This window comes from Piliocolobus tephrosceles, chromosome 6 (genome assembly GCF_002776525.5).
Source record: "Piliocolobus tephrosceles isolate RC106 chromosome 6, ASM277652v3, whole genome shotgun sequence".
Taxonomy (NCBI): domain Eukaryota; kingdom Metazoa; phylum Chordata; class Mammalia; order Primates; family Cercopithecidae; genus Piliocolobus; species Piliocolobus tephrosceles.
The window spans coordinates 128,523,551-128,548,601 of NC_045439.1; the positions used below are offsets into that span (position 1 = coordinate 128,523,551).

At 49.2% G+C, this 25,051-nt stretch overlaps 1 protein-coding gene across 1 annotated transcript in view; it reads left to right on the forward strand.

The window, feature by feature from the left end:
* Positions 1 to 25,051, forward strand: part of ADAMTS17 (ADAM metallopeptidase with thrombospondin type 1 motif 17) — a 361,470-nt gene that overhangs the window by 328,323 nt on the left and 8,096 nt on the right. Inside the window, exons 20-21 of the mRNA XM_023193603.1 lie at positions 7,643 to 7,847; positions 12,032 to 12,184. Of these exons, the coding sequence (XP_023049371.1) occupies positions 7,643 to 7,847; positions 12,032 to 12,184 (358 nt within the window). The remainder of the gene's footprint in view (positions 1 to 7,642; positions 7,848 to 12,031; positions 12,185 to 25,051) is intronic.

Consider the following 25,051-nt stretch of genomic DNA (forward strand, 5'->3'; position numbering starts at 1 on the left):
CCTTCCCCCCTCCCCCCTCCCCATAATAGGCCCCGGTGTGTGATGTTGCCCTTCCCGAGTCCAAGTGATCTCTGTTTTGGTTTTCTGTTCTTGCAATAGTTTGCTGAGAATGATGGTTTCCAGCTGCATCCATGTCCCTACAAAGGACATGAACTCATCCTTTTTTATGGCTGCATAGTATTCCATGGTGTATATGTGCCACACTTTCTTAATCCAGTCTGTCACTGATGGACATTTGGGTTGATTCCAAGTCTTTGCTATTGTGAATAGTGCCACAATAAACGTGTGTGCATGTGTCTTTATAGCAGCATGACTTATAATCCTTTGGGTATATACCCAGTAATGGAATGGCTGGGTCAAATGGTATTTCTAGTTCTAGATCCTTGAGGAATCGCTACACTGTTTTCCACAATGGTTGAACTGGTTTACAGTCCCACCAACAGTGTAAAAGTGTTCCTGTGTCTCCACATCCTCTCTAGCACCTGTTGTTTCCTGATTTTTTAATGATTGCCATTCTAATTGGTGTGAGATGGTATCTCATTGTGGTTTTGATTTGCATTTCTCTGATGGTGAATGATGATGAGCATTTTTTCATGTGTCTGTTGGCTGTATGAATGTCTTCTTTTGAGAAGTGTCTGTTCATATCCTTTGCCCACTTTTTGATAGGGTTGTTTTTTTCTTGTAAATTTGGTTGAGTTCTTTATAGGTTCTGGATATTAGCCCTTTGTCAGATGAGTAGATTGCAAAAATTTTCTCCCATTCTGTAGGTTGCCTGTTCACTCTGATGGTAGTTTTTTTGCTGTGCAGAAGCTTGTTAGTTTAATTAGATCCCATTTCTCAATTTTGGCTTTTGTTGCCATTGCTTTTGGTGTTTTAGACATGAAGTCCTTGCCCATGCCTATGTCCTGAATGGTATTACCTAGGTTTTCTTCTAGGGTTTTTATGGTTTTAGGTCTAACATTTAAGTCTCTAATCCATCTTGAATTAATTTTCGTATAAGGAGTAAGGAAAGGGTCCAGTTTCAGCTTTCTACTTATGGCTAGCCAATTTTCCCAGCACCATTTATTAAATAGGGAATCCTTTCCCTGTTTCTTGTTTTTGTCAGGTTTGTCAAATATCAGATGGCTGTAGATGTGTGGTATTATTTCTGAGGCCTCTATTCTGTTCCATTGGTCTATATCTCTGTTTTGGTACCAGTACCATGCTGTTTTGGTTACTGTAGCCTTGTAGTATAGTTTGAAGTCGGGTAGCGTGATGCCTCCAGCTTTGTTCTTTTGGCTTAGGATTGTCTTGGCAATGCGGGGTCTTTTTTGGTACCATATGAACTTTAAAGCAGTTTTTTCCAATTCTGTGAAGAAAGTCTTTGGTAGCTTAATGGGGATGGCATTGAATCTATAAATTACCTTGAGCAGTATGGCCATTTTCACAATATCGATTCTTCCTATCCATGAGCATGGTATGTTCTTCCATTTGTTTGTGGCCTCTTTTATTTCACTGAACAGTGGTTTGTAGTTCTCCTTGAAGAGGTCCTTTACATCTCTTGTAAGTTGGATTCCTAGGTATTTTATTCTCTTTAGAGCTGCAAATATCTTACCATACTGTTTTTTAATCTGTCATCCACATAGCCATTCAGTAGCTATGTGCCATTCTAACACTGGATAATAGAGTTTAAAACTGAGTAAAACAGGATACAGTGGCCTAGCTTATTCACAGCTAACCCTGCTGACTGAGACTCAGCTCAGACATCACTTCCCCAACCCTGAGGCAGAGCAAGGTGCCTCCCTGGGCCCCCACGGCCCCATGTTCGCCTCCTCTACAGCAGTGAGCCTCGTATACTACTGATCCAGCTGGTTATGTGGCTCCTTAGGGCTGAGCCATATTTCTGACTGTACATCTAGAACCTCGGGCAGAGCTGGGAAGTAGGAGCGGGAGAGGAAGGAAGGGCGTGGAGCAAGGGTTGTGCCCTGAGCTGCCCGGTGTGGGACCCGCAGTCATGAGTGCATTTGTGCTCCTCTGTCATGGGGAGACTCGAGGTCCCCCATGGTGGGGTCAGGAGGCTGCACTGTCGGCAGGTGGAACATGTTTTTGAATTCCAGCTGGCCCCAGGACACGAGAGTTTATCAGTCTATCTGGCAATGCCCATTGCACCATAGGAGGGAGGCAGGGGCAGCCCCAGAGGAGGGATGAATGGCAGAGAATCCCTGGCTCAGGAGCAGGGCGACACCTGTGTGCTGCACTTACACCACAGGTGCTGGGAGCTGTGTCACCCTCCCACTGTGAGGCTCTGAGCCGTGATGAGGAGGGAGATTGTAAGAACTCCACTGGAAAGGGCTGGACAGCAGGAAGGAGGGATGCCTGAGGTATGTTCCATTCTGGCACCAGAGGCAAAGGAGAGAAGAGGCTGGACAATTAGCCACCCCTCGCCGCTCTGCGAGAATCTTCTGTGTGAAAACAGTGCCCCTACCAGGGCCGTTTCTCCAAATTGCTTAGATCAAGAAATCACTTCTGTGGGAAGCCTCTTAAATATACAAAACTTTTTGAGTGAAATTTTTGCTTTTTCCACATTCCTCTTGAGCCTGTTTCCCCGCAGATCTGGCTTTTTAAGTCAGCGAGGGGACAGGGGATGTAGAGACATCCAGGGCAGGACTACTGAGCCTTGCCCAACTCATCCCCCGTCCCCTCCATGTGTCTTGGATGTGACCTGTGTGTCGGCCAGAATCACTGCCAACGTCCACTAGAACACCTGCCGTGGTCACGTGCTGGCAATGGCAATGCATCCTGTGGCCTACGGCATGCCAAGTGGCATCCCCAGGAGCAAGACATAGGGGCCCCACTTCTCAGGCTTGACCCTGAAAGCACAGCAGATACAAAGGCGGGAGCAGACTCAAAGCTGTTTTCACAGTTGGGGTCAGCACAATAGCACCAAACACGTCTCACCCTAAAGCCTGACATCTTTATTCACAAAGTCAACTGCAAAAAGGCAAGACAAAGGAGATCCGGTGGGAGTCAGTTCATGAGACACAAAAAGAAGCCCAGGATGGGGAGATTAATATGTTTAATCTGGCTGCTTAAAATATAGAAATAGTATCAAGTTGGGTAACATTGATGAAGTCAGAGTCCCTATTTTAAAAAAGAAAATCACATTCAAATTTCTTTTTTTTTTTTTTTTTGGTTTTGGCTTTTTTTTTTTTTTTTTTAATCTTAATAGACTTGATTCTTTTTTTTTTCTTTGGTGAGGGGAGAGCGGGGGTACTGAGTCTCGCTGTTCCCCAGGCTGGCAGGCTGGAGTGCAGTGGTGCGATCTCATCTCATTGCAACCATTGCCTCCCCGGTTCAAACAGTTCTCTCGCGTCAGCCTCCCAAGTGTCTGGGACCACAGGTGGACACCACCACGCTGGGCTACTTTTGTATTTTAGTAGAGATGGGGTTTTACCATACTGGCCGGGCTGATCTTGAATTCCTGACCTCAGGTGATCCACCCACCTTGGCCTCCCAAAGTGCTAGGATTACAGGTGTGAGTCACTGCGCCCGGCCTACACTTGATTCTGTAGAGTACTTTTAGGTTCACATCAAAATTGAGAGGAAGGTACAGAGGGATTTCTTATATACTACCTGCTGCAGGCACGCATGATCTGCCCGGCCAGAGTGCTACATTCGTTACAGTTGATGGACCTACCCTGACACATCACTACATCATTATCACCCACGTCTATGGTTCATCTTAGGCTTCATTCTCAGTGTTGCGTGTTTTGTGGGTTTGGAGAAATTTATGACATGTTTTCACCATTATAACATCATACAAAGCAATTTTGCTACCCTAAATGTCTCTGTGCTACAACCAGTTTCCTTTTTTTAAAAAAAAGGAAAGGGACCAATTTATTTTGTGATTGTGAGCAAAGAATTGCAGCTATCAATCTCCTATTCTGTGCCTCTTCTTCCCAGGTACAGACACTTTTTTCCTTCGGGAGAGATGTGGCTTATTCTGGTTTCAGGGGTAATGGTCATGCCTGGATCATGGCCTTCATCATTCTCATCTTGGGGAGAGCTTTGGGTCCTATGAAGGCCCAGAAATCTAGTGAACCTGGTTGACGCTCAGTAAATGTCTGCCCCACTGAATATTTTCCGTATCTCCTTCCAAGAGCACCTTCTGGTGTTCTTCTATTTTCTTGACCATAGCCCCCAGCAGGCATAAGATCTGTATCCTGGGGTCAATATTTCTATAGTGATGACTCTAGAAACCAGTCTGTTCTGAAAGCTTTCACCATTTCTCAGGAGTAATGAGAGAAATAAACATAGGTTTTTATTCATTTTAAAGATGTCTCCTTTATTTGAGACTATGTCTCTTCTATATTTTTAGTGTTAAGATGTATTCTGGGGGAGCTGTATGGTTGGGGCCGGGCACAGTGGCTCATGCCTGTAATCCCAGCACTTTGGGAGGCCGAGGCAGGTGGATCATCTGAGGTCAGGAGTTTGAGACCAGCCTGACCAACATGGTGAAACCCGTCTCTACTAAAAATACAAAATTTAGCTGGGCGTGGTGGCACATGCCTGTAAGCCCGACTACTCAGGAGGCTAAGGCAGGAGAATCGCTTGAACCTGGGAGGTGGAGGTTGCAGTGAGCCGAGATCGTGCCATTGTGCTCCAGCCTGGGCACTGGGTGACAAGAGCAAAATTCCACCTCAAAAAAAAAAAAAAAAAAAAAGAAGAAGGAGATAGTGGCTAGTTTTTTAGTGTGTGTGTGCTTATTGTCCCTATTCATCACATTCATTCTTGCGGCTTCCAGGCCACATCTGGGCCGTGTGGTCCACTGTAAGAAAAGTAGTGACTGAGTAGAAAATGAATGGGAGGGATTGAACATCTGCCACACAAACTCTTTTGGCCAAAAGAAGAGAAAACTTAAAGGGGAACAAAAGAGCTGTCTTCACATATTTAAGAAGGTCTCTGGGTTACTCCAAAGACCAGAACCAGGAGAAATGAACTAGGAGAAATGTGTAGAATTTAGCTCAGTTCTCTTCGTGTTAAGTAGTGGCTGGGTGCTGAGATGAGACTCATGGCCACCCTGCAGGAGTTCTCCATCTCTTACCGAGGAGACAGTGACAGCAATGATAGCTAAGAGTTACATTTACATGGGCTTCCATGTGCCAGACACTGTTGTAAGCAGTTTATGGACAATGTGCCACTTGTCCTCACAACTGCACCCCAAGGGAGTCGCTGTGGCTCCCATCCCTGCCATGCGAGCCATGGATCCAAGAAGGGCTTCACTGGAGTTAGGCCCCGGAAGCCTGAGGACAGAGTCATGAGTCTGCCAAGGGGATTAGGACTGAGCTCCAGAGGAGGTACCCTGGAACAAGGAGGGACAGTTTGGGATGGAGGGGAGGAGCCCAGGTAGCTCTGTCTTCTCAGCACCAGAGATGCCAGCGCCACCCCAATTGGTTCAAACCAGCACCGTCCTCACCGGGACTGCTGCAGGAGCCTCCTCTGGTCGCCTTGCCACTGCTTCTGCCCACTATAAACTGGTATCCATACCGAGCCGGTGGCCCTATCAGAGCCAAAAGGAACATGTCACTCCTCTCTCAAAACCCTGCAGGACTCCATCTTATTTGAACAACAGCTACCTGGGCCACCCAGGCCCTAGGAATCTCACCCTTCTGCCTCCCAAATCCCATCTTTTCCCCTCACTCTCCCCTCCCTCACTCCGCCTCCACCCCACCAGCAGCCCCTCCACCACGGCCTTTGCACCCCTGTGACCTCTGCCTTGGAAGCCTTTACCCGTGTAGCCACAGGGCTCACTTCCTCCCAGGCTCTGCTCAGATGTCCACTTCCCAGTGAGGCCTTCCCTGCATCCTGCTGTAAGATAACAGTCACCCCCACCTACTCCCTGTTCTGCTCACACTGCTTGACTTGTCTCTAAAGCACTTGTGACTGTGTGTTACGGTCTCTAATCTCATCTAGTACATTTGTTATATATGCTATGGTGATATATGTGGTTTGCTGGGCATATATGGTCTGCCCCCCTGAGAATGTAAGCTTCAGAGGGCAGGGACTTTGTTTCACTCACTGCCTCCTCATCAGAAACTAGAAGGTGCCTGGCACGTGGGAGGCCCTCAGTAAATCTGCAGCGCCTGGATGGTCAAATGAGCCACTCAGCTGGGACTGGAAAGTGAGAGACAGCTGGCACCATCCAGTACCCATTCAAAGGATCCTCCCAGTGGGCAAAAGCTGTAGACATTGCTCAGCAGTGGGATGGCCTGGCATGGCATGATCAGACTTGGTTTGGGGCGGGATTTAGGACTGTTTTTGACTAATGAGGAGGAACTGAGTGGCTGTGAGACCTGGCGGTGCACTGGTCAAGCTGCTTTGTCAGGTGGTGAACTCTTGGGAGCAAGGAGTTTATGAGGCAGGACAAGAAAGGGCAAAGCCAGTTGGCTCATCCAGAAACCAAGCAGGGGCGATCCCTCAGTATTCCCCAGAGGGCACTGGAAACCCTGTGTGTGTCCTGAGGAAGCATGATTCCCAAGCTGCTCAGCTGCTGTCCAGCGACCTGAGGCCAACAGACGCCTGCTGCATCAGATCATCAGGCTGTCGCGCAGGGAGCTGAAGTTTCATGTTTTATTTTTTGTTTTTATTTTTTGGGGGGACAGAGTCTTGCTCTGTCAGCCAGGCTGGAGTGCAGCGGCACGATCTCGGCTCACTGCAGCCTCCACCCGCTGGGTTCAAGCGATTCTCCTGCCTCAGCCTCCTGAGTAGCTGGGATTACAGGCATGCGCCACCACACCTGGATAGTTTTTTGTATTTTTAGTAGAGATGGGTTTTCACCATGTTGGCCAGGCTGGTCTCGATCTCCTGACCTCAAGTGATCCACCTGCCTCAACCTCCAAAAATGTTTGGATTACAGGCATGAGCTACTGCCCGGCCTGAGCCGAAGTTTTAGAAGAACGCTTTCAGATGCCAAACTCAACAGCCTCTGTCTTCCCACAGCCCACAATTTGCCACTTTCAAGCATCACAGCCATCTCTGGAGGCTCCGGAAAGCAGGGAGGGCCTAGTTCTGGTTAATCAAGCTGGGACTGGTTTGGGGTGGGGGTTTCTTTGTCAGTGGCTGTATCAATCCCCTATTGCCGCAGTGACAAACAACTCCAACATCTTGGTCACTGACAGAAGTGCAGGTGGTAGTGGTGCAGGCTGTCTGTAGGGGCATTCCCTGTACTGGGACTGTTCTCCCAGCAGAGGGTAAGAAGCAAAGAGAATCAGAGCCAAACCGCATAACCACGTTCACAGCTTCTGCCGGGACGTGGCCAGCATCCTGTTCGCTCACACCCTGTCAAAAGAAGCAGGTCCTGTGACAACAGGCAGATTTGTAATTCCCTACAGGGAGGCCCTGACCAGATAATTCCGTCCGCCGTAGGGGTGTTGATTACAGAAAGATGTCTGTGCTGAGGAGACCATCCAACCAGAGGACCACTGAAGTCGCTCCCTCTGTGCCGATACTCTGAATGATGTCCAAGGTTGACTGGAAAGCTTCCTGAGTCTGCCTCCCTCTCTCCCACCACAGGGCAACAATTCCAGGATCCGGCTGGAAGGCCTTCCGCAGAGGCTGGCCTCTCACCCGAGTCATTCTCGCTCTCTTTCCTCCTGTCTGGCAGGTGGGTAGCAGGTCCGTGGAGCCCCTGCTCAGCGACCTGTGAGAAAGGCTTCCAGCACCGGGAGGTGACCTGCGTGTACCAGCTGCAGAACGGCACACACGTCGCTACGCGGCCCCTCTACTGCCCGGGTCCCCGGCCAGCAGCAGTGCAGAGCTGTGAAGGCCAGGACTGCCTGTCCATCTGGGAGGCATCTGAGTGGTCACAGGTGGGTGCCTGGGCTTGCCGCCAGGACTCAGCCACAGGGACTCCAACACGGTGCCACGGTATTGGTGACATTCTGGTGCCTCCCAGCCCTCGCTTGCCCCCAGGTCAGCTCGAAGTTGTGTTATAGCTCATGTGTTCTTAATTTCCATCTCAGATAACAGCGTGGCTACAAAAACATAGATACCATGTCTCTCATGATGTACATGTTGACACCACAGTGAAGGACTATTTGATCCCATTTCCTATGAGAATTCCCACATCAAGATAGGGCAGACAGATACTGACCGACTTTTTAATTCTCCTTTGGGTGTATTTAACTGTGGTGTGCTCAGGCTGGGAAGGTGGTTTCAAAGGTTTTCCTTTAATCCCCCAACAGTCTTTGTAGATTACAAGAGTCAGATGCCAGGAGGGACAGCTTTTAGTGTGCAAGTTGGAGTTACAAATCTCATGCCATAAAATGTTTTGGAAAGAAGTGGATTAAGCCTTAAGTCTTAACTTTGAAGGTTGGTCCTGGGAGTACGATTTTATCTTCGGTGATGTCATCCTTCAGGGCTTTGCATTGACTTTGCATTAATGATTTTGACCGCTTGGCTATAAAACTACAAAAAAAAAAAAATAGCTGAATAAAGGGCAGGCTTCCCTCAGGTCTTCCACCAGAGTAGTCTAGGAAACTCAGAGAGGCTCATCCAAGACACTCTTTAGTGTGGAAAATATTTTTAAAGTTCCCTCTATTGCCAAACAGTTGGAATTATTTTGAATAAAAAAGTATTCAGCCCATTTTTAATGAAGGGAAAGTCTGCCATTGGCTGCTCTAAAACAAAGATTAATTTTCAAACAGATCGTGGCATGTATTTGTTTATAGATCAGAATCTTTATCCTACATTTTATGATATTTTAGGAAAAGAAGAGAGTTTGAGATTTTGTTGTTTGATTTTGTTTTTCTTTATATATGCTAACATTTGTCGGTTTAACATTAGAGGGACTTTTTTTTGGCCCCTTGCTAGCAGGGTTGAGACAGGTATTCAGCCCCCTCCCCTTTCCAGTACCCTAGGTGAGCCTTTGGGTTTTAATTGCCTAGCTCTTGATCCAAGTAAGATTTGTGCTTTGATCAGATCAAAACTATAAATTTTCCACTCAGTGGTGAAACCCTGTCTCTACTAAATACAAAAAATTAGCCAAGCATGGTGGTGCACTCCTGTAATCCCACCTACTTGGGAGGTTGAGGCAGGAGAATCACTTGAACCCGGGAGGCAGAGGTTGCAGTGAGCCAAGATTGCTCCATTGCACTCCAGCCTGGGCAACAAGAACGAAACTCTGTCTCAAAAAAAAAAAAAAAAAGTCCACTCAGACTCTTTTTATGGGGGAAAAAAAATGCCTCCCCACCAAGCCTGACATCATCAATTATCACTACAGCACTGAAGATCTCTGCATTTGGAAAATGTGAGACAGTGGGAGCAAGATTTAAATAAATTTCTCTGTGTCTGTATCTATGTGCACACCTCATCCTAATCCCGAACGAGCACCACACCAGTCAGCCTAACTCTGGCTTAGCCCAGGCTTGAGCAAAACGCTTTCTTCTGAATATTTAACTTGGAATCAAATCATTCCCCACAGGAAGCTCACGAAGTTGGTACTTCTGCCGCTTCCCAAGTACTGAAATCCCAAAGTGAGTCTCTCTTCCCCTGGAAGCAAATGGGTTTCAGTTCCTTGCGGGAGAGTTTTTATCGACATGGTCACTTTTATCCAACCAGCTGTGTTGATTGCTCTCACTACCTACTCCGCAGCGTCTTCCTGACTTTATTAGAAGAAGGATCAAATATCCAGAGGGAAGGAAAAGGTAGTGAGTTTCTCCTGTCCTCAGCTTACAGGCCCCGCCCGTGATGGAAAGCAAAGGGAGAGACTGAAGTGCACCCTCCTAGGCCCCTTTGGAGCTGGAGCTGACCTCAGCAGCCTGCAGCACCCCTCAGACAAAGGCTTCAGAAAGAGAATAGGTTGCTGGTCAGAGTTTGGTTAAGGGTCAGGATTTGATTAAGAAATAGGCTAGACGTTCAGAGCTTGAAATTCAAGGGGAAGAGGCAAGGAATGCAAAGTAAAGACCAGGCAACAGTGAACTTAGACAGAAATGGTGCGTGGGCTCCTGGTTGCAGAGAAGCAAGTTGTGTGGGTGCTGGTGCCAGGGGTAGCCCACAAGTCAGACAGTGAGGACAGAGTTGCTGAAATGGTCAGGAAACCTTGCCACGCAGAGAAGCAAGGTGTAGCCCTCCAGTGCAGTGCCCCGGGGCTCCTGCCCCTGCTCCTGCATGCAAAGCCCACCGTGGACTGACCCCTGGCATCCGAGGACCCTTTAAACCAGCTCCACACTCCACACACAGCGACTCTCTCCACTCCCTGAAGGGGACATTGCAGCCAGTTCTGAAGCATGTGTATTTCAAACCAGCCTAAATTAGCCTTGAAAGAAAACCTCATAGGATCTTTAGACAAAGAGCTGAATTGAATTCATAAGAAAGAGAGGCTGGGCGCGGTGGCTCACACCTGTAATCCCAGCACTTTGGGAGGCCAAGGCGGGTAGATCATGAGGTCAGGAGATCGAGAGCATCCTGACCAACATGGTGAAATCCCATCTCTACTAAAAATACAAAAATTAGCCAGGCGTGGTGGCAGGCACCTGTAGTCTCAGCTACTCAGGAGGCTGAGGCAGGAGAATCGCTTGAACCCAGAAGGCGGAACTTGCAGTGAGCCAAGATTGCACCACTGCACTCCAGCCTGGGCGACAGAGCAAGACTCCATCTCAAAAAAAAAAAAAGAGAAAGCTAGATCATATTTTGAGATAAATGTTAATAACAAATATCAGGAATAACATTTGTCCTTTATGTATCTTTTTTCCAGTGGACACAGTGGGATTTTTTTTTTTTTTTCTTTAGAGATGGGGGTCTCTATGTTGCCCAGGCTGGTCTTGAACTCCTGGCCTCAAGTGATCCTCCCACCTCAGCCTCCCAAAGTGCTGGGATTATGAATGTGAACTACTGCATTTGGCCTAGAACTTTTTAAAGTTGAGTTTGTTATAACTGAAGAAAGTCACTGCTGTAGCCTGCCATATTTTTGGTAAAGTGAGCAAGTATGAAACCGCCTTAGCAGAATCCAGCCTTCTGCACATCATCTTTCCAAGTTATGTGTTTACGCCTGTGTCAGGGACAGGGCTCCCGGGGCCAACTTGTTTATGAGTTTTGTCCTCCCGAGGCTATGGGTCAGCTCTGCCTGGGCTTCCTTCTGCTTTGCTTTTGGAGATGGTAAGTGCTCTTGCCAGCCCAGGCACCGTCCCTCCACAGTATCTGTGGTAGGCGTGTCAGGAACAGGCTCCAGACGCACCCCAGAGCACCCATCTGCTGTGCCGACACCCTGTCATGCCCTCTGTCTCTTCACACCTTCTTGCTGCTGGGAATCCTGAACTCTGGAGGGCACGTACATCATTCATCACCCACAGGCCCTGCCCAGGTCCCCTCCCCACTGCCCCGGCCCAGGTCCCCTCCCCACTGCCCCTTGCTAGGTCTCCCGCAAGTAGGTAAACTACCACAGGGGACATGCCTCTGTCACCATTCTTGGTGTCTGCGTTAAAACGTTCACTGGAGCTCCCTGCGAAGGCTTTCCACCTGCCTCATGAGAAAGTCACCTGTGGCTTTTCCTTCCTTCTGCCTCCTCTTCCTCCCGGCTGGATCGAGGTCTTTGTCCCAGACTGGCCCAAGCAAAGCACATGCACCTGGAGGCCATCTGGGAAGATCTGGGGCCTGGAACTCAGCTTCAGGGCCTCACCTTGCTCCAGCTGGCCCCTGTTCCCTGCAGCACTCATGGCTCCATCACATACCTGCCCTTTGTGCTCATGTATTGCCTTAAGCTTTTGGACCTGACAAGTGGCCACTGAATTCCACTCCCCTCATGTGACCTCACAAGTGTCCCAGGTTCTTCCCACTCCTGATTCCTGGGTCCCTTCCCCAACACTGGCCACTTGGCTGGGGCCTCAGCTGGGACCATGTGCATTAAGACCCTGTAGACCATGAGCTTTTTGAGGACAGAAGTGTGGGTTTTCGTCTTTGCATCATCCCACACCTGGCACCTCGGAGGGAGTTAATAGCTGCTGATGGACTTGAATCAAATTGGAACTGGATTAAATATTCGAATGGTGTCTTGCAGTGTTCTGCCAACTGTGGAAAAGGGGTGCGGAAACGGACTGTGGCGTGCACCAACTCACAAGGGAAATGCGATGCATCCATCAGGCCGAGAGCCGAGGAGGCCTGCGAGGACTACTCAGGCTGCTACGAGTGGAAAACTGGGGACTGGTCTACGGTAAGAGCAGCCTGCTGGCATTTCTCTCTGTGCCGCAGTGCAGGGGCCTCGAGGGTCGGGAGCTCAGCTCTTGTGATGGGTTCCAATTCCACACGGCAGTCTCAGCATAACTAGGCACATTCACTTTCCTTCCACCCGCTGCCACTACCCAAGACCCCGTGTGCTTCCTCCCCTGCTTCTCCCACAGGCCACACCAGCACTGCCCCCTGGGGCTCACTGGCAGAACCCCACTGCTTCACATGCATGCAGAAGGAATGCCCAAACGCAGCCCAAGGCAGGGCGCCCGTGCCCTGGATGCCAGGCTTGCTATGCTGTGCAGTGGGCTGGCAGGCCCCAGCCTCCTGCCATGGGGACACTTGGGGCAAACATCACTTCCATTCACTCCCAGGACCCCTGGGGGCAAGGGCCTGGAGATGCAGGGACAGACAGGGCAGGGGGCCTTGAGGTGGGAGCAGGGAGGGGTATCGCAGAGCTGCGGGGTCAGCACTCTCAAGACCAAGGGTAAATAAAGGGCCATTGAATGTTTCTCCAAGTAAAAACATGATTTATTGTTTAACCCCTCTTTTTTCATTCGTCTGACACATTTGAATGATTCCTGTTTTCTGGGGACCAAGGTGAGCACCACTGCCACCTGTAGGAACCTTCTAGTGGGTTTTCTAGAGAGTCTTTTCACAAAATCTGTACCACGCCTCCTGTAAGCATAGACCGTGTTTGACTTTCTGTATGGTCTTAGCAACTGAAAAACTCTTGCTTGCTTCTCCTGATATCTCTTCACTCAAAGATTGCAAACTGCTGACCTAAAGCCATTGGTTTTTGCTCAGCCTACACAGTATCTTAAACATGTTGGAATTAGTGGCTAGCATTTTTTTTCCAACATTTTAATGCATATTCTAATCACATGATTGACTGCCAATGTGTTCCTTGTGTGAAAAAAATGTTTACTTGAGCTGAATGTTCATTATCTTCACTTTAGACAGTTTTTTTTTTTATTATTATACTTCAAGTTCTGAGGTACATAGCAGAATGTGCAGGTTTGTTACATAAGTATACATGTGTCATGGTGGTTTGCTGCACCCATCAACCCATCATCTAGGTTTTAAGTCCCGCATGCATTAGTTATTTGTCCTAATGTTCTCCTTTCCCTAGTCCCCCACCCCCTAACAGGCCCTGGTGTGTGATGTTCCCCTCCCTGTGTCCATGTTTTCCCATTGTTCAATTCCCACTTATGAGTGAGAACATGCAGTGTTTGATTTTCTGTTCCTGTGTTAGTTTGCTGAGGATGATGGTTTCCAGCTTCATCCATGTCCCTGCAAAGGACATGAACTAATTCTTTTTTGTGGCTACATAGTATTCCATGGTACATGTGTGCCAGCCACATTTTCTTTACCCAGTCTATCATTGATGGGCATTTGGGTTGGTTCCAAGGTCTTTGCTATTGTGAACAGTCCCACAGTAAAAATACATGTGCACTTCCCAGATGGCCTCCAGGTGCATGTGCTTTGCTTGGGCCAGTCTGGGACAAAGACCTCGATCTACAATAAACATATGTGTGCATGTGTCTTTATAGTAGAATGATTTATAATCCTTTGGGTATATACCCAGTCAAGAGATTGCTGGGTCAAATGGTATTTCTGGTTCTAGATCCTTGAGGAATCACCACACTGTCTTCCACCATGGTTGAACTAATTTACACTCCCACCAACAGTGTAAAAGCGTTCCTGTTTCTCCACATCCTCTCCAGCATGTTGTTTTCTGATTTTATAATGATCACCTTTCTAACTGGTGTGAGATGGCATCTCATTGTGGTTTTGATTTGCATTTCTCGAATGACCAGTGATGATGAGCTTTTTTTTCATGTTTATTAGCTGCATAAATGTCTTCTTTTGAGAAGTGTCTGTTCATATCCTTCGCCTACTTTTTGATGGGGTTGTTTGTTTTTTTCTTGTAAATTTGTTTAAGGTTCTTTGTAGATTCTGGATATTAGCCCTTTGTCATATGGATAGATTGCAAATTTTTTTCCCATTCTGTAGGTTATCTGTTCACTCTGATGCTAGTTTTGTTTTGCTGTGCAGAAGCTCTTTAGTTTAATTAGATCCCATTTGTCAATTTTGGTTTCTGTTGTCATTGCTTTTGGTGTTTTAATCATGAAGTCTTTGCCCATGCCTATGTCCTGAGTGGCATTGCCTAAGTTTTCTTCCAGGGTTTTTATGATTTTAGGAAGGAGGGAGGGAAGGAAGGAAGGAAGGAAGGAAGGAAGGAAGGAAGGAAGGAAGGAAGGCAGGCCCTCGAGCCATGAGGACTTGAACTCATGCAATAGAGACATTAAGGGAGTGAATGACAGCTCTGACTCTCCACTTACGTGCCTTAACCTCTCTGACCCCTTGGTCTCTTTATCTCTGAAATGGGAATCATAAACACTGGCCCTGCCTGTTTCTCAGAGATGCTTAGAGGTTTCAGAATGTTACTATATGTGTCTAAGTACTTTGACAACTAAACCCATTTCATTTCATTGCCCAAAATCCACCACCCAAAGGTCACACGGTTTTGGGGCACAATCCCCAAGATTATAACCCATTCCGATCTGACTTAACTTTGTCTTATCAGTAGGGCTTCCAGCCTTTTATAGATAACACTGAGAAATTCTCTATCCAAGCACATCCAGACCTAGCTTGAAAAAGGTCACTGATTCTAGCCCAGAGACATATAGGTGAGCTATCAAAAGACTAGGTTCTGATCCATAAGTAGCACATTGGCAAATGTGCAGGATCATCTAAAGAATTGATTACCTTATACCTACATGGTTACAGACAGGCCAGAAGATGTAGAAGCAGACCTGCCTAACACAGTAACAGGCAGAATAACATTGGATACTAAGTGTTCAGATGTGAACTGGAATAAAGCTGTCATTGTCATCAGGGAATTAGAAGGGTCCTAGCAACCACGCCCTAAATGCAGCCTGTACTGTTGTTGGCGCCTGTGCCCACAGGGGTCCGGGGCAGGAGCTGAGGCAAGAAGTGGTCAGTTCTAGGCCTGGGCCACACCTGCCCATCTGGGGTTGGGGCGCCTAGCACTACTTTCCTTTTTGTGGGGTACCCCTGTGCCTCATGTCACTGGTCCCCTCTAGCCAAGGTTGTCACCCCTGCTGCACCGAAGAGGGAATGGAGGCTCAGAGCAGTTACCTGCCTCACCCACACCCCGGCAGAGTCCAAGCTCCTGGACCCAGTTCAGTGTTCAGGCTGTTTGGTGGAAACCAAGCAAAAAGGGATTGGGTAGGCACCATGATGGCGCCTTTAAGCTGAGGGGCATCCTGTAGATGGTTCTTGGGCTGCAGTGCTTGGCTCTCCTCAGCATGACCATTCTGGTTCTGAGGACTAGCTGGACACTTTTGCTTTCTTAAGTACCTTGACCTTCCTGGTACGAGGAGTCACAAAACAACCAAAGGATGGACAGGAATAACACTCAGCAGTCCTGCCTGGGACCTGGTGCTCATGTATCGCGTGGCTCACTCAGCCCATGAGCCTTCCCTCATCTGCTGTTTGGGGTCCCTCCCTGGCCAAGGACGCTGCAAGTTTCCCCAGACAGGACCTTCAGCCTTCTGGGAATGCCTGTCAGGTAAGATGGAGCCTTTTGCCTGGCCATCCTCTCTTCACCAGCCATGCTGTGAATAACACTTCCAGGCTTTCAGAAGAGTGAGGGGTTGGAGTCACTGTGCCCACTTCTGCCATAGCCCATTTGACAAGCTGTCACTGCAGTAAGAACAAGAGGGATTTGTGGGATGTGAGGGCCTCGGTGACATCTTGGTTGCTGTATTAATCTACTTTGCATTGCTGTAAAGGAATGCCTGAGACTAGATCATTGATAAAGAGGTTTATTTGATTTGTGGTTCTGCAGACTGTATAGGAAGCACAGTGCCGGCATCTGGGGAGGCCTCAGGAGGCTTTTACTTGCGGCAGAAGGTGGAGCTGGCATGTCACATGGTGAAAGAGGGAGCAAGGGAGAGAGAGGGCGGAGGCCCCAGATTTTTTTGTAACAACCAGCTCTTGGTGAACTAACAGAGCGAGAATTCGCTTATGACCATGGGAAGGACATCAAGCCATTCCTGAGGGACCCACGCCCGTGACCCAAACACCTCCCACCAGGCCCCACCCCAACACTGGGGGACACATTTCAGCATGAGATTTGGAGGGGACAGACACCCAAACTATATCAGCCACTGTCTGGAGCTGGCATCGGATGGCATCTGATTGTGTGCACCAAGCTGTTATGAAGAGGGCTTAGCAAGGATCCCCAGCCAGAGCCAGAGCCTGAACCTGAGGCTGAGCTGGGGGTGGTTTTAGCAAGCAGAGAGGGCCCGCAGGGACATTAAACTGGAGTTGGCACTGTGTGTGTGTATGTGGTGTACCAGGAGCAAGCTGGTGGGGGCTGCATAGACATGAACCAAGAGACCCCGACCCCAACTGTCGACCTCACCACCCTCCCTCCTGCTGCCATCACCTGGGAGAGTTGGGGGCTGGGCACCCCCCACACCACCTGCCCCTCAGTACCCTCCCCCCAGGTAGAGAAACTTGCCCATTTTTCCCTCTCTGCCTTCTCTGGAGAAGTGGGAAGAATACATTTCCCCAGGGTGGTGGTGGGGAGCCCATGTCCTCAGTCCCTGGAGACCAGACCTTTCTAATTAGATTCCATGGGATGAGGCTTCCCCAGCGTTTTTGTCTGATTTGAACTGTTTGGGTTTGCCGTATGGTTTGTGTGTCATCTTTGCTGTCCAGCTTGCAGATGGTGCCATGGTTGCACCCATGGGTTCCACTGCATTTTTAAACCTGTCACCCAGGGCTTCCTTCCTGTAATGAGCCACCAAACCTCATCATGTGCTGGCATTTGAAGGCAGCAGGCAAATTGCCCAAAAGGAAAGCAGAGAGAAGGCTGAACACTCTCCATGTATCACTGTATCTGTGGAAGGTTGTTAATGTAACCAGTTGTTGCAGTTACTATTTCTTGTCCAGCTCTAGCTCTTGGGAGGCAAACTGCAGCAGCAGCAGCAGCCTGCTGGGCTAAGCAGGTATTCCCCTCACTGTGTCAAAATAGAGGGAGCTCAAAAGGTGAATCTTTCAGCAGATGGAAGCTTTGATATTGCCATCCAAGCCGTCTCCTCTCACTTCACCCCAAGGTGCTGTTGCGAAAGATGAGACTGTTTCCAGGGAGGTGAGGAACGGGCCAGTCCAAGAGCATGCTGCAGGTGCTAGCTGGGAGAGGACGCCCAGGGATGGCTGAGCACTCCTGCCACTCAGAGCCTTGGGGAGGCAGGCAGGCCCCTAGGGAAGATGGGGCCCCTCTCTTCCTGCCCCTGCCCCTCAACCTGACCTCGGCCAGCAGCAAAACCCTAACCAGGGTCATGTGTGAGGGACACAAGTCATGTTCCCATCCCTGCCTAGAGCACTCCTATCGCTCTGGTCTGTTTGAAAAATGACCTGCAGCTGCCTTCCCACCCGGGATAGTAGCTCTTTCCAGAAAACAATGCTGATCATTGTTTTCACCCACTGAATGCCGGGTCTGTGTATTCCACTCTGGGGGTGGTGGGCCCTTAAAATGCGGGAGGGGGAAATCTCATTTCTTTCTAGATAGCATGACTTCTGAGCATTAATCACCACTGCAATGATGGGATGTTTCCAGTGAAAAACACATTCTGGAGGGATTATGATGGATGATGTTTTTAAAGAAAACCATGACTTAATAGACCAAGGGAAGAGAACGGTGTTCCCTTATACTGAAAAGAAGAAAGTGGTCGTTGACCCCCTGGTGCAGTGGAGGGGACTGATCTGACTTGCAAGGCCTCTGAGCACCCTCACAGCCTAAGCCAGCCTTCTTTCTGTCTGTAATGTGGAGATAACGGTGCCTCTCAGAGGCCTTTCGAATCAAATGATGCAGTACATGTTCAAGGATCTGTGTGCTCTGAGCCCTAGGAGGAAGTCAGGGAGAACCAGTCTGAGGTCGAGTTCATGTATATTTTGCTGTGTCATTGTGTTGCCCAGAAACCCAGCTGTTAGATACCTTTCTATGTTCTAGGCAAGGAGATACAGGCTCGAGTTCCATGACCTTAGCAATGAACGAACCTTGTATCACGCAAGAGGGTAGTTACAGACAGTTTTCAATGTGGACACACCATCTCTGAGGCCCGCACTTGTTTGGTGTGGCCTGGCCCCCCCCCCCCCCCCCCCCCCCCAAGGCCTGCCTGCCCAGCTGTAGCCCCCACTTGCTGTGGGCATGTGGCCAATCACTTCAGTTCAGCCGTCATTTCTGGAGTTGCTATTCTGTGCCAGACCCTGTGCTGGTGGTACAAGAGTGGACAATGACTGTTGCCTAAAGGGAGACAGACAAGGAGCTGGCTATAGTGGCCCATGCTAAGTCCCACTGAGCAGGTATGAAGTTAGCACTGTGGGATCCAGACAGCCCCTGCCTGGGGAGCCGTAACTGGGGGTGGGTGCAGGTAGAGGGTAAGACTACTTTTATTGGGATCGGTGACATTGGCCCGTGACATTTGCTGTTGCTTTAGAATTTACAAAGCACCTTCACTCAGGGTATGTCATTGGACCCTCACCTGTCAGTCCGTGTTTTACAGATGAGCAAGCTGAGGCTCAGAGTGGTGATGTGGCTTTCTTCACAAAGTCACACAACTAGAAAATGGCAGGGCTGGTAATCCACCTTGGCTTAAAGTGCAAGATCGTGTTGGAGGCTTAGATTCCGAATTTGAAACCAGAAGGAGCTGAGTCTAAGATGCTCATGTGCTCGTTATTAAATCAAGTATCTGTCTGCTCTCAGCCCACCATGCCCATCACAATCTGCTCCCCCAAAGGCTTTGAGTCAATCATTTACACTTTAATGTAAATCTGTTATCCCTCTAGGAGATCCTGCATGTTTAGCCTCCCCTTAATTGTGAAATTAAAAGTTGAGTCCTTATTGAAGAATATGTGAGCATCAAATCTCAAGTGCACAAGGCACTGGGGACCCTGGGGCCCTTTTCTGGGACGTGTGAAACTGTGCCATGGCAGCAGCCAGCACTCTGCATCCACATCAAGAGAGGTAGATCCTCCATTTGCCATCACTCCTAGGAATGTGAGCAGCCAGTGAAAGGCAGTGACCAAAACTCAGTGCTTTTCTGGGCAGGGGCAAAAAGGAGTGGGGACAGACACTTCCTTAGTGTGGAACACTGTGTGTGAGTCCACAGAGCCTGCCATTGAGCCATCCATGCTTTACAGAGAGAAGTTCGAGACCCAGACCATGCTCAGATGAGAGCAGTGAGCTTGCTGAAGAGCAATGAGGTCCCAGGAAATTGCCAGGAGGGGTGGCTGCAGGGAAGTGAGGTGGGCCACAGGGCCATGCTGAATGGTCCAAAGGCCAGTGCCTCCATCTCCTGGGCCCCGCGCCGTCCCCCCGTTTGCTCAGTGTCCCTTGTCAAAGCAGCCGCCTTTGCAGGGAGTGAGAGATCAGGGAGTGACCAGGGGGAGCCTGGTCATCCCACGCCGCGTCTCCACCACAGTCTAGATTCTAATCACTGCCTGCATGTGGCTAGTAAGTCAGAAGCCATCATCCCTAAGTAGTGCTTTTTTGTCATTGACCTCAGAGCAGGGCAGGTGGTTAAGACAACACAGGTTCACAACCCAGCCCCGCTGCTGTCCCCATCTCACCTTGTGTGGGCATCATCCGCCGTCAGATGAGTCGGGGGGTAGCCCTCATACGACTGATTGAGGAGTGAATGGCATCCAAGCATAGCATTCACCCCAGCGCTGGCACAGGGGAAATGCCCAGTAGGGGCTTTTGATCACCATCATTTTCACAATCACCATCTGGGGCAGTCATCAGCCTCGTCTCTCATCAGAATCTCATTTCTTATATGGGCCTGTAAAATGTTTATGTATTCGAAGAACCATCCATCGAGTGTGGTTCAGGCCCCATAAATGGTGCGTGCTGTGGTTGAGTACCCACACGTGATGGCGGCATGGCCTGGGGCAGCTGTCTCACTGCAGCTTTTGCAGTGGGTAATGGGAAGCAAATTTACCCACAGGGAACAGCTCCAGCCCCAGGAAAGAGGATGAGAGCTGCCCCGTGGTCTCCTCTGCGCTTCAGTCCCCAAGAGCTCTGGAGGCGACCCGGCCCCTGCAGGCCATCGGGGGTCACCTCAGCCTCCTGGTTCCCTGGCTAGAAGGTCCCAGCCACAATGTGCAGGTCAGCAGGCTGCGAATTCGGAGGAATGAGGGACACCTGAAGCTGAGACTGCCAGGAAGAAAGCAGGCGTCGCAGGGGGAGTGGGAGGGGGTGTGTGTATGAAAGCATTTCCTGTTTCTCAGCGATGGCACAGGGAGTGGGGATTTTCGCTGTTGTTTAACACTGCTATTTCAGGTTTCAACCGCTTCTGAGGTTTTCCTTGCTCATGCCAAGTCTCGGGGGGAAATCTGTTCAAAATGCTCTTGAAGAGCTTTTGACATTTCACCAGCCAGGAACCTTTTCAGTAGAAAATGCAGTTACTGTCAGGATTCTGTCTGTCTCTTTCTTTGCTATCCAAAACCAGCCTGAGGCAGGCTGGCCCCTCAGAGACTCACTTAGTGGGGACGGGGGAGCATTCCTTGTGCTTTGAGAGTTCAGCCTTGCATGATTTCACCCCATCCTGGGCTTGTGCTCACCCCAAAGCCAGTGGGGGGAGCCAGTGGGGGGCAGCCCTGCCTGGGCCACTCTGCAGGAACCACAGCCCAGGCGTGTAGTTGACATTCCTGGAGTGTTTTCCTCTTCCTGAGAGCTTTACAGCCTCCTCTAGCTAATTCTCAGAACATCCTGTTGGGATCTGGTGTTATTTACAGTTGTGATTTTACAGCTGGGAGAAGCTAGGAGAAGGGAATCCCGCTGTGGGGAAGGATGTCATCAGGGTAGGGGTGATGGAGACCTGGTTCCTCCCTGTTGGGGGTGGTGCAGGCAGGTGGGAGGCAGGGGCAGGCTAGCCATGTGGCTTGGGAAGACTCACATGGACACTCTGAAACCTCACATTCTGCCTCTCTGAAAGGTGGTGCCGCATCCCCAGCAGACACCACTTATTGAGCACCTACTGTGTTCTGAGCTCTGGCCACAGCAGCTGTCAGTGTGAGGATTAACAAGCTCGTACATAAGCCCGGTGCCCTGTACACAGCAGACAGGCAGGAGGTGGGCCCTGCTGCGATAGCGACTGCCATTTCTATTATTATTAAGGAAGCTAGTAACGCTTGCACAGTGTCTCACTATCACATCGGTCTGGGGAACCTAACATCTTTTCTCTTTTTGCTGGAAACTCTACCTAAAGGGAAATCTCTTTTTCACAGTAACTTTATGAAATAATGTGCACAAAAAAGCACATGAGTAAATCCAAATTGAACCTCTTCCCTTTGTTGCCACGAACATTTTGCCCTTTGCGCATCAACCATTTTGTTACTGTTTTTCCAGTGACACCCCCTCCCTGCCTGGGAAGGGTGATGGGCGGATGTGGAGGCTGCCTCTCCACCGGGTGGCCAGCTCTGATGCACAGCTGTGGGCACCTGCTGGGGAGGGGGCTCCACTCACTTCAGGTTTCCTGGCAAGGAGCTTTTCGGTTAAATTTATTGCTGCCTCCATTTCTGTCTCAGTTACCTGAGTCTTGGGAATGAAATGTGGATGTGATGAGCCCCTTGACAAAAGGACTGTCAGTGAGAGCTTCAAACAAGACCAGATATGTTTTTTATAGATCTGTTTGCTTGGATTATTAAAGCCTAAAAAATGGCTTCACAGCGATGCTTGGGGCAAGTTTGATGCTATCAGGAGACACTGCAGTCTCCTCACTGTTCAATTAAAGCTGAAGCCTCAGGGGAGGCCAACAGAGAAGGAATTCACCCCGTGCGCCTGTTATCCTTCCCACCACCGCCCAGCTCAGGTTGCCCAGCTCAGGTTACGAGGATGTCCTTCAACAGCAACCCCTTCAGACCTGTCTGGAATCATGTTTGTCTTCAGGACCAAAACAGCCTCTAATTGTGCTCCCTGAGGTCTGGCTGCCAGATCAACTCAGGGAGCCAGGCAGACAGGGCTGTCTGCACCTGCCTGTGGAGGGCCTGGTGACCTAAGGGCAGCCCAGGGAGTGCTAAGGGAGTGGGCCAGGTGATGCAGTGTGCCTTGCTGGGCTCCAGGAGCTCCCTGGCCAGCTGTCTGTGCTCTTGGCCGTGCATTTGCTGTTGAGAATAATAACAGCAGGATTTGTTGAGCTCCACTCTGAGACCCCCCGCTAGGCTCCTATTCCACACTGCGTCTACTCCAGGAGACAGTTCTACAAACGAAAGTTGATTATCCTCATGCTGCAAATAAACTGAGGCTCAGAGAGGTTAAGTCATTTGCCTGAGGTCACACAGCTAGTAAGTGGGGATGTAGCATGCCAACAGGCCCCCCTTCCCCCCGATGCCACACTGCACAGCCTCTCCATCAAAACTCTGGTTAAGGAGAGTATATTACCTGTGGATTTTAGGCCAGGGCAGGGCTGGCACCACCTCAGCTCAAATGAAAATGCAGCTGATTAGGATGGTGGGCCACCAGCAGGTTACACCAAAGAGTCATTGACAGAATTCTCCAGTTTTATTTTTAATTATAAAAGTAGCTCTTACTATAGAACACACTAAAAGGAAAATTAGTCCCAGAAACCATACGCTGACATGGTAAATTTTTATAATGGTTTGTCTTCCAAACTGTTACATAGGTACACACACGTCTATATTAAAAACGGGGTGGCTTCTGTACATGCCACTTTGTAACTTGTCTTCTCACCTAACACATGGAAGCATCCTCTAGGGGGCTGGCCAGACACAGCTCCAGGCAGTTAAGCAAACACCCCAAAATTCTCAAAAATTCTTCCAGGTGAGCCAGAGCCACCCATAGCCCACAGCTGTGTGAACAGCGCCCACTAGGACTCCAGCTAGAATTAAGCAAACCCTAATTCTGATGACAGTAAAATGCCTACAAGGGGCAGAGCCCTTGGGACCACCTGCCCTCAAAACCACTTCACGCCTGGCCCTGATCTGGCCTGGCCTCATGGCGACGCTAGTGAACAGTGAGAACAGACACCTGTCCCTGTTGAAGGACTTTGGAGACACCCTTCCATGATCTCATGGAGCAGTTCTATTTATAGACTGGAAAATTAAAAGCCAGTGACCCATGCTAGGAAAGATAATGAGTAAATGGTGGAGATGGGCAGTGACCTGGTTCTTTGATTCCCGCTTCCAGTGAAAGCTCCATTCAGTACAACCTCTTATTCACATAGGAGGATAGAATTCAGTCCATGAGATGGGGGTCGCTGGACCACTTGCCACTCCTACCTTTGCAACTTTGAGCAAGACATGGACCCCTGCCAACCTCAGTGGCCGGCATCAGCCATGAGGATTGTTGTGGAATGTTCCACGCTGCCGTGGAGGCCTATGAGGGATCCCTTGGGAAGAGCAGGCACACCACCTGCATATGCTGGAGACATGCCATATGCCAGCCTTTTGCCCTCAGCCCCAGAGCAGGCTGCACAAGACTAAGACCTTTCAGAGGGGACATCTGTCTGCAAGGTCACCCGAAATGCCTGAGTTTCATGATGGTCATTGATCGTTTCCAGGCAGAAACTTTGCCAGTGCTGCGTTTGGTTTTAATGGACCCACAGGGTGAAGCCCTTGCCCTTGTGTGATTTTCACATACATATTAGCAATACTCACAGAGGAAACGGAAGCCCTTCCTGGCACTCCTGCAGGCCTGAGCCCCTTAACAGCAGTGATTCAGTGGGGCTGACTCCCCAGCTGGTAGGGCACTTCCTCAGGAGATGCAGGGGAGTGAGGTGGGCTCCTCCATCCATCTGTGCAGTTTCCTCCCCAGAAATCCAACAGCCCCCCACCTCATGCTCCTCTCTCCAGGAAGAAATAGGAAGATGCCTGGCTTACCCTCCTGGGTACGTGTTTTGCAGTAGAGGCGGCGCTGTGGCCAATGGCCCAAGAAAAGATCTGAAGAGAAAAGGGATGTTGGTGTTGCCTGCAGGTCAGCAGTCAGCAGGTGTATCCTTTTTTTTTTCTTTTCTTGAAACAGAGTCTTGCTCTGTCACCCAAGCTGGAGTGCAGTGCCGTGATCTCGGCTCACTGCAACCTCTGCCTCCTGAGCTGAAGTGATTCTCCTGTCTCAGCCTCCCAGATAGCTGGGATGACAGGTGCTCACCACTATGCCCAGCTAATTTTTATATTTTTAGTAGAGACAGGGTTTCTCCATGTGGGCCAGGCTGGTCTCGAACTCCTGGCCTCAGGTGATCTGCCCACCGCAGCCTCCCAAAATGCTGGGATTACAGGTGTGAGCCACCGTGCCTCGCCCACTCTTCTTAAGTGGGCCTCATATGTGCCAGTTCACAGAAATGAACCCTGATTATATGGTAAGCCCATTTTCCCAGGAAGCAGGGTTTCTTTTAAATTACATAACCCATTTAGATATAAAAGTCTCTAGTGGTATAAATGGACTCATTAAATGCCTACCATTAAGTAATGTATTGATGTAGTTACACATTCATATTTAAAGTTATGCATTTTGAACATTCAAATTTAGAAATGTTACTATTTTCTTTTTCTTTTTTTTATCTTTTTTCTTTTATTATACTTTAAGTTCTAGGGTACATGTGCACAACGTACAGATTTGTTACATAAGTATACATGTGCCATGTTGGTTTGCTGCACCCATCAACTTGTCATCCACATTAGGCATTTCTCCCAATGCTATCCCTCCCCCAACCCCCCACCCCCTGGCAGGCCCCCCGGTATGCGATGCTCCCCACCCTATGTCCAAGTGTTCTCTCATTGTTCAGTTCCTACCTATGAG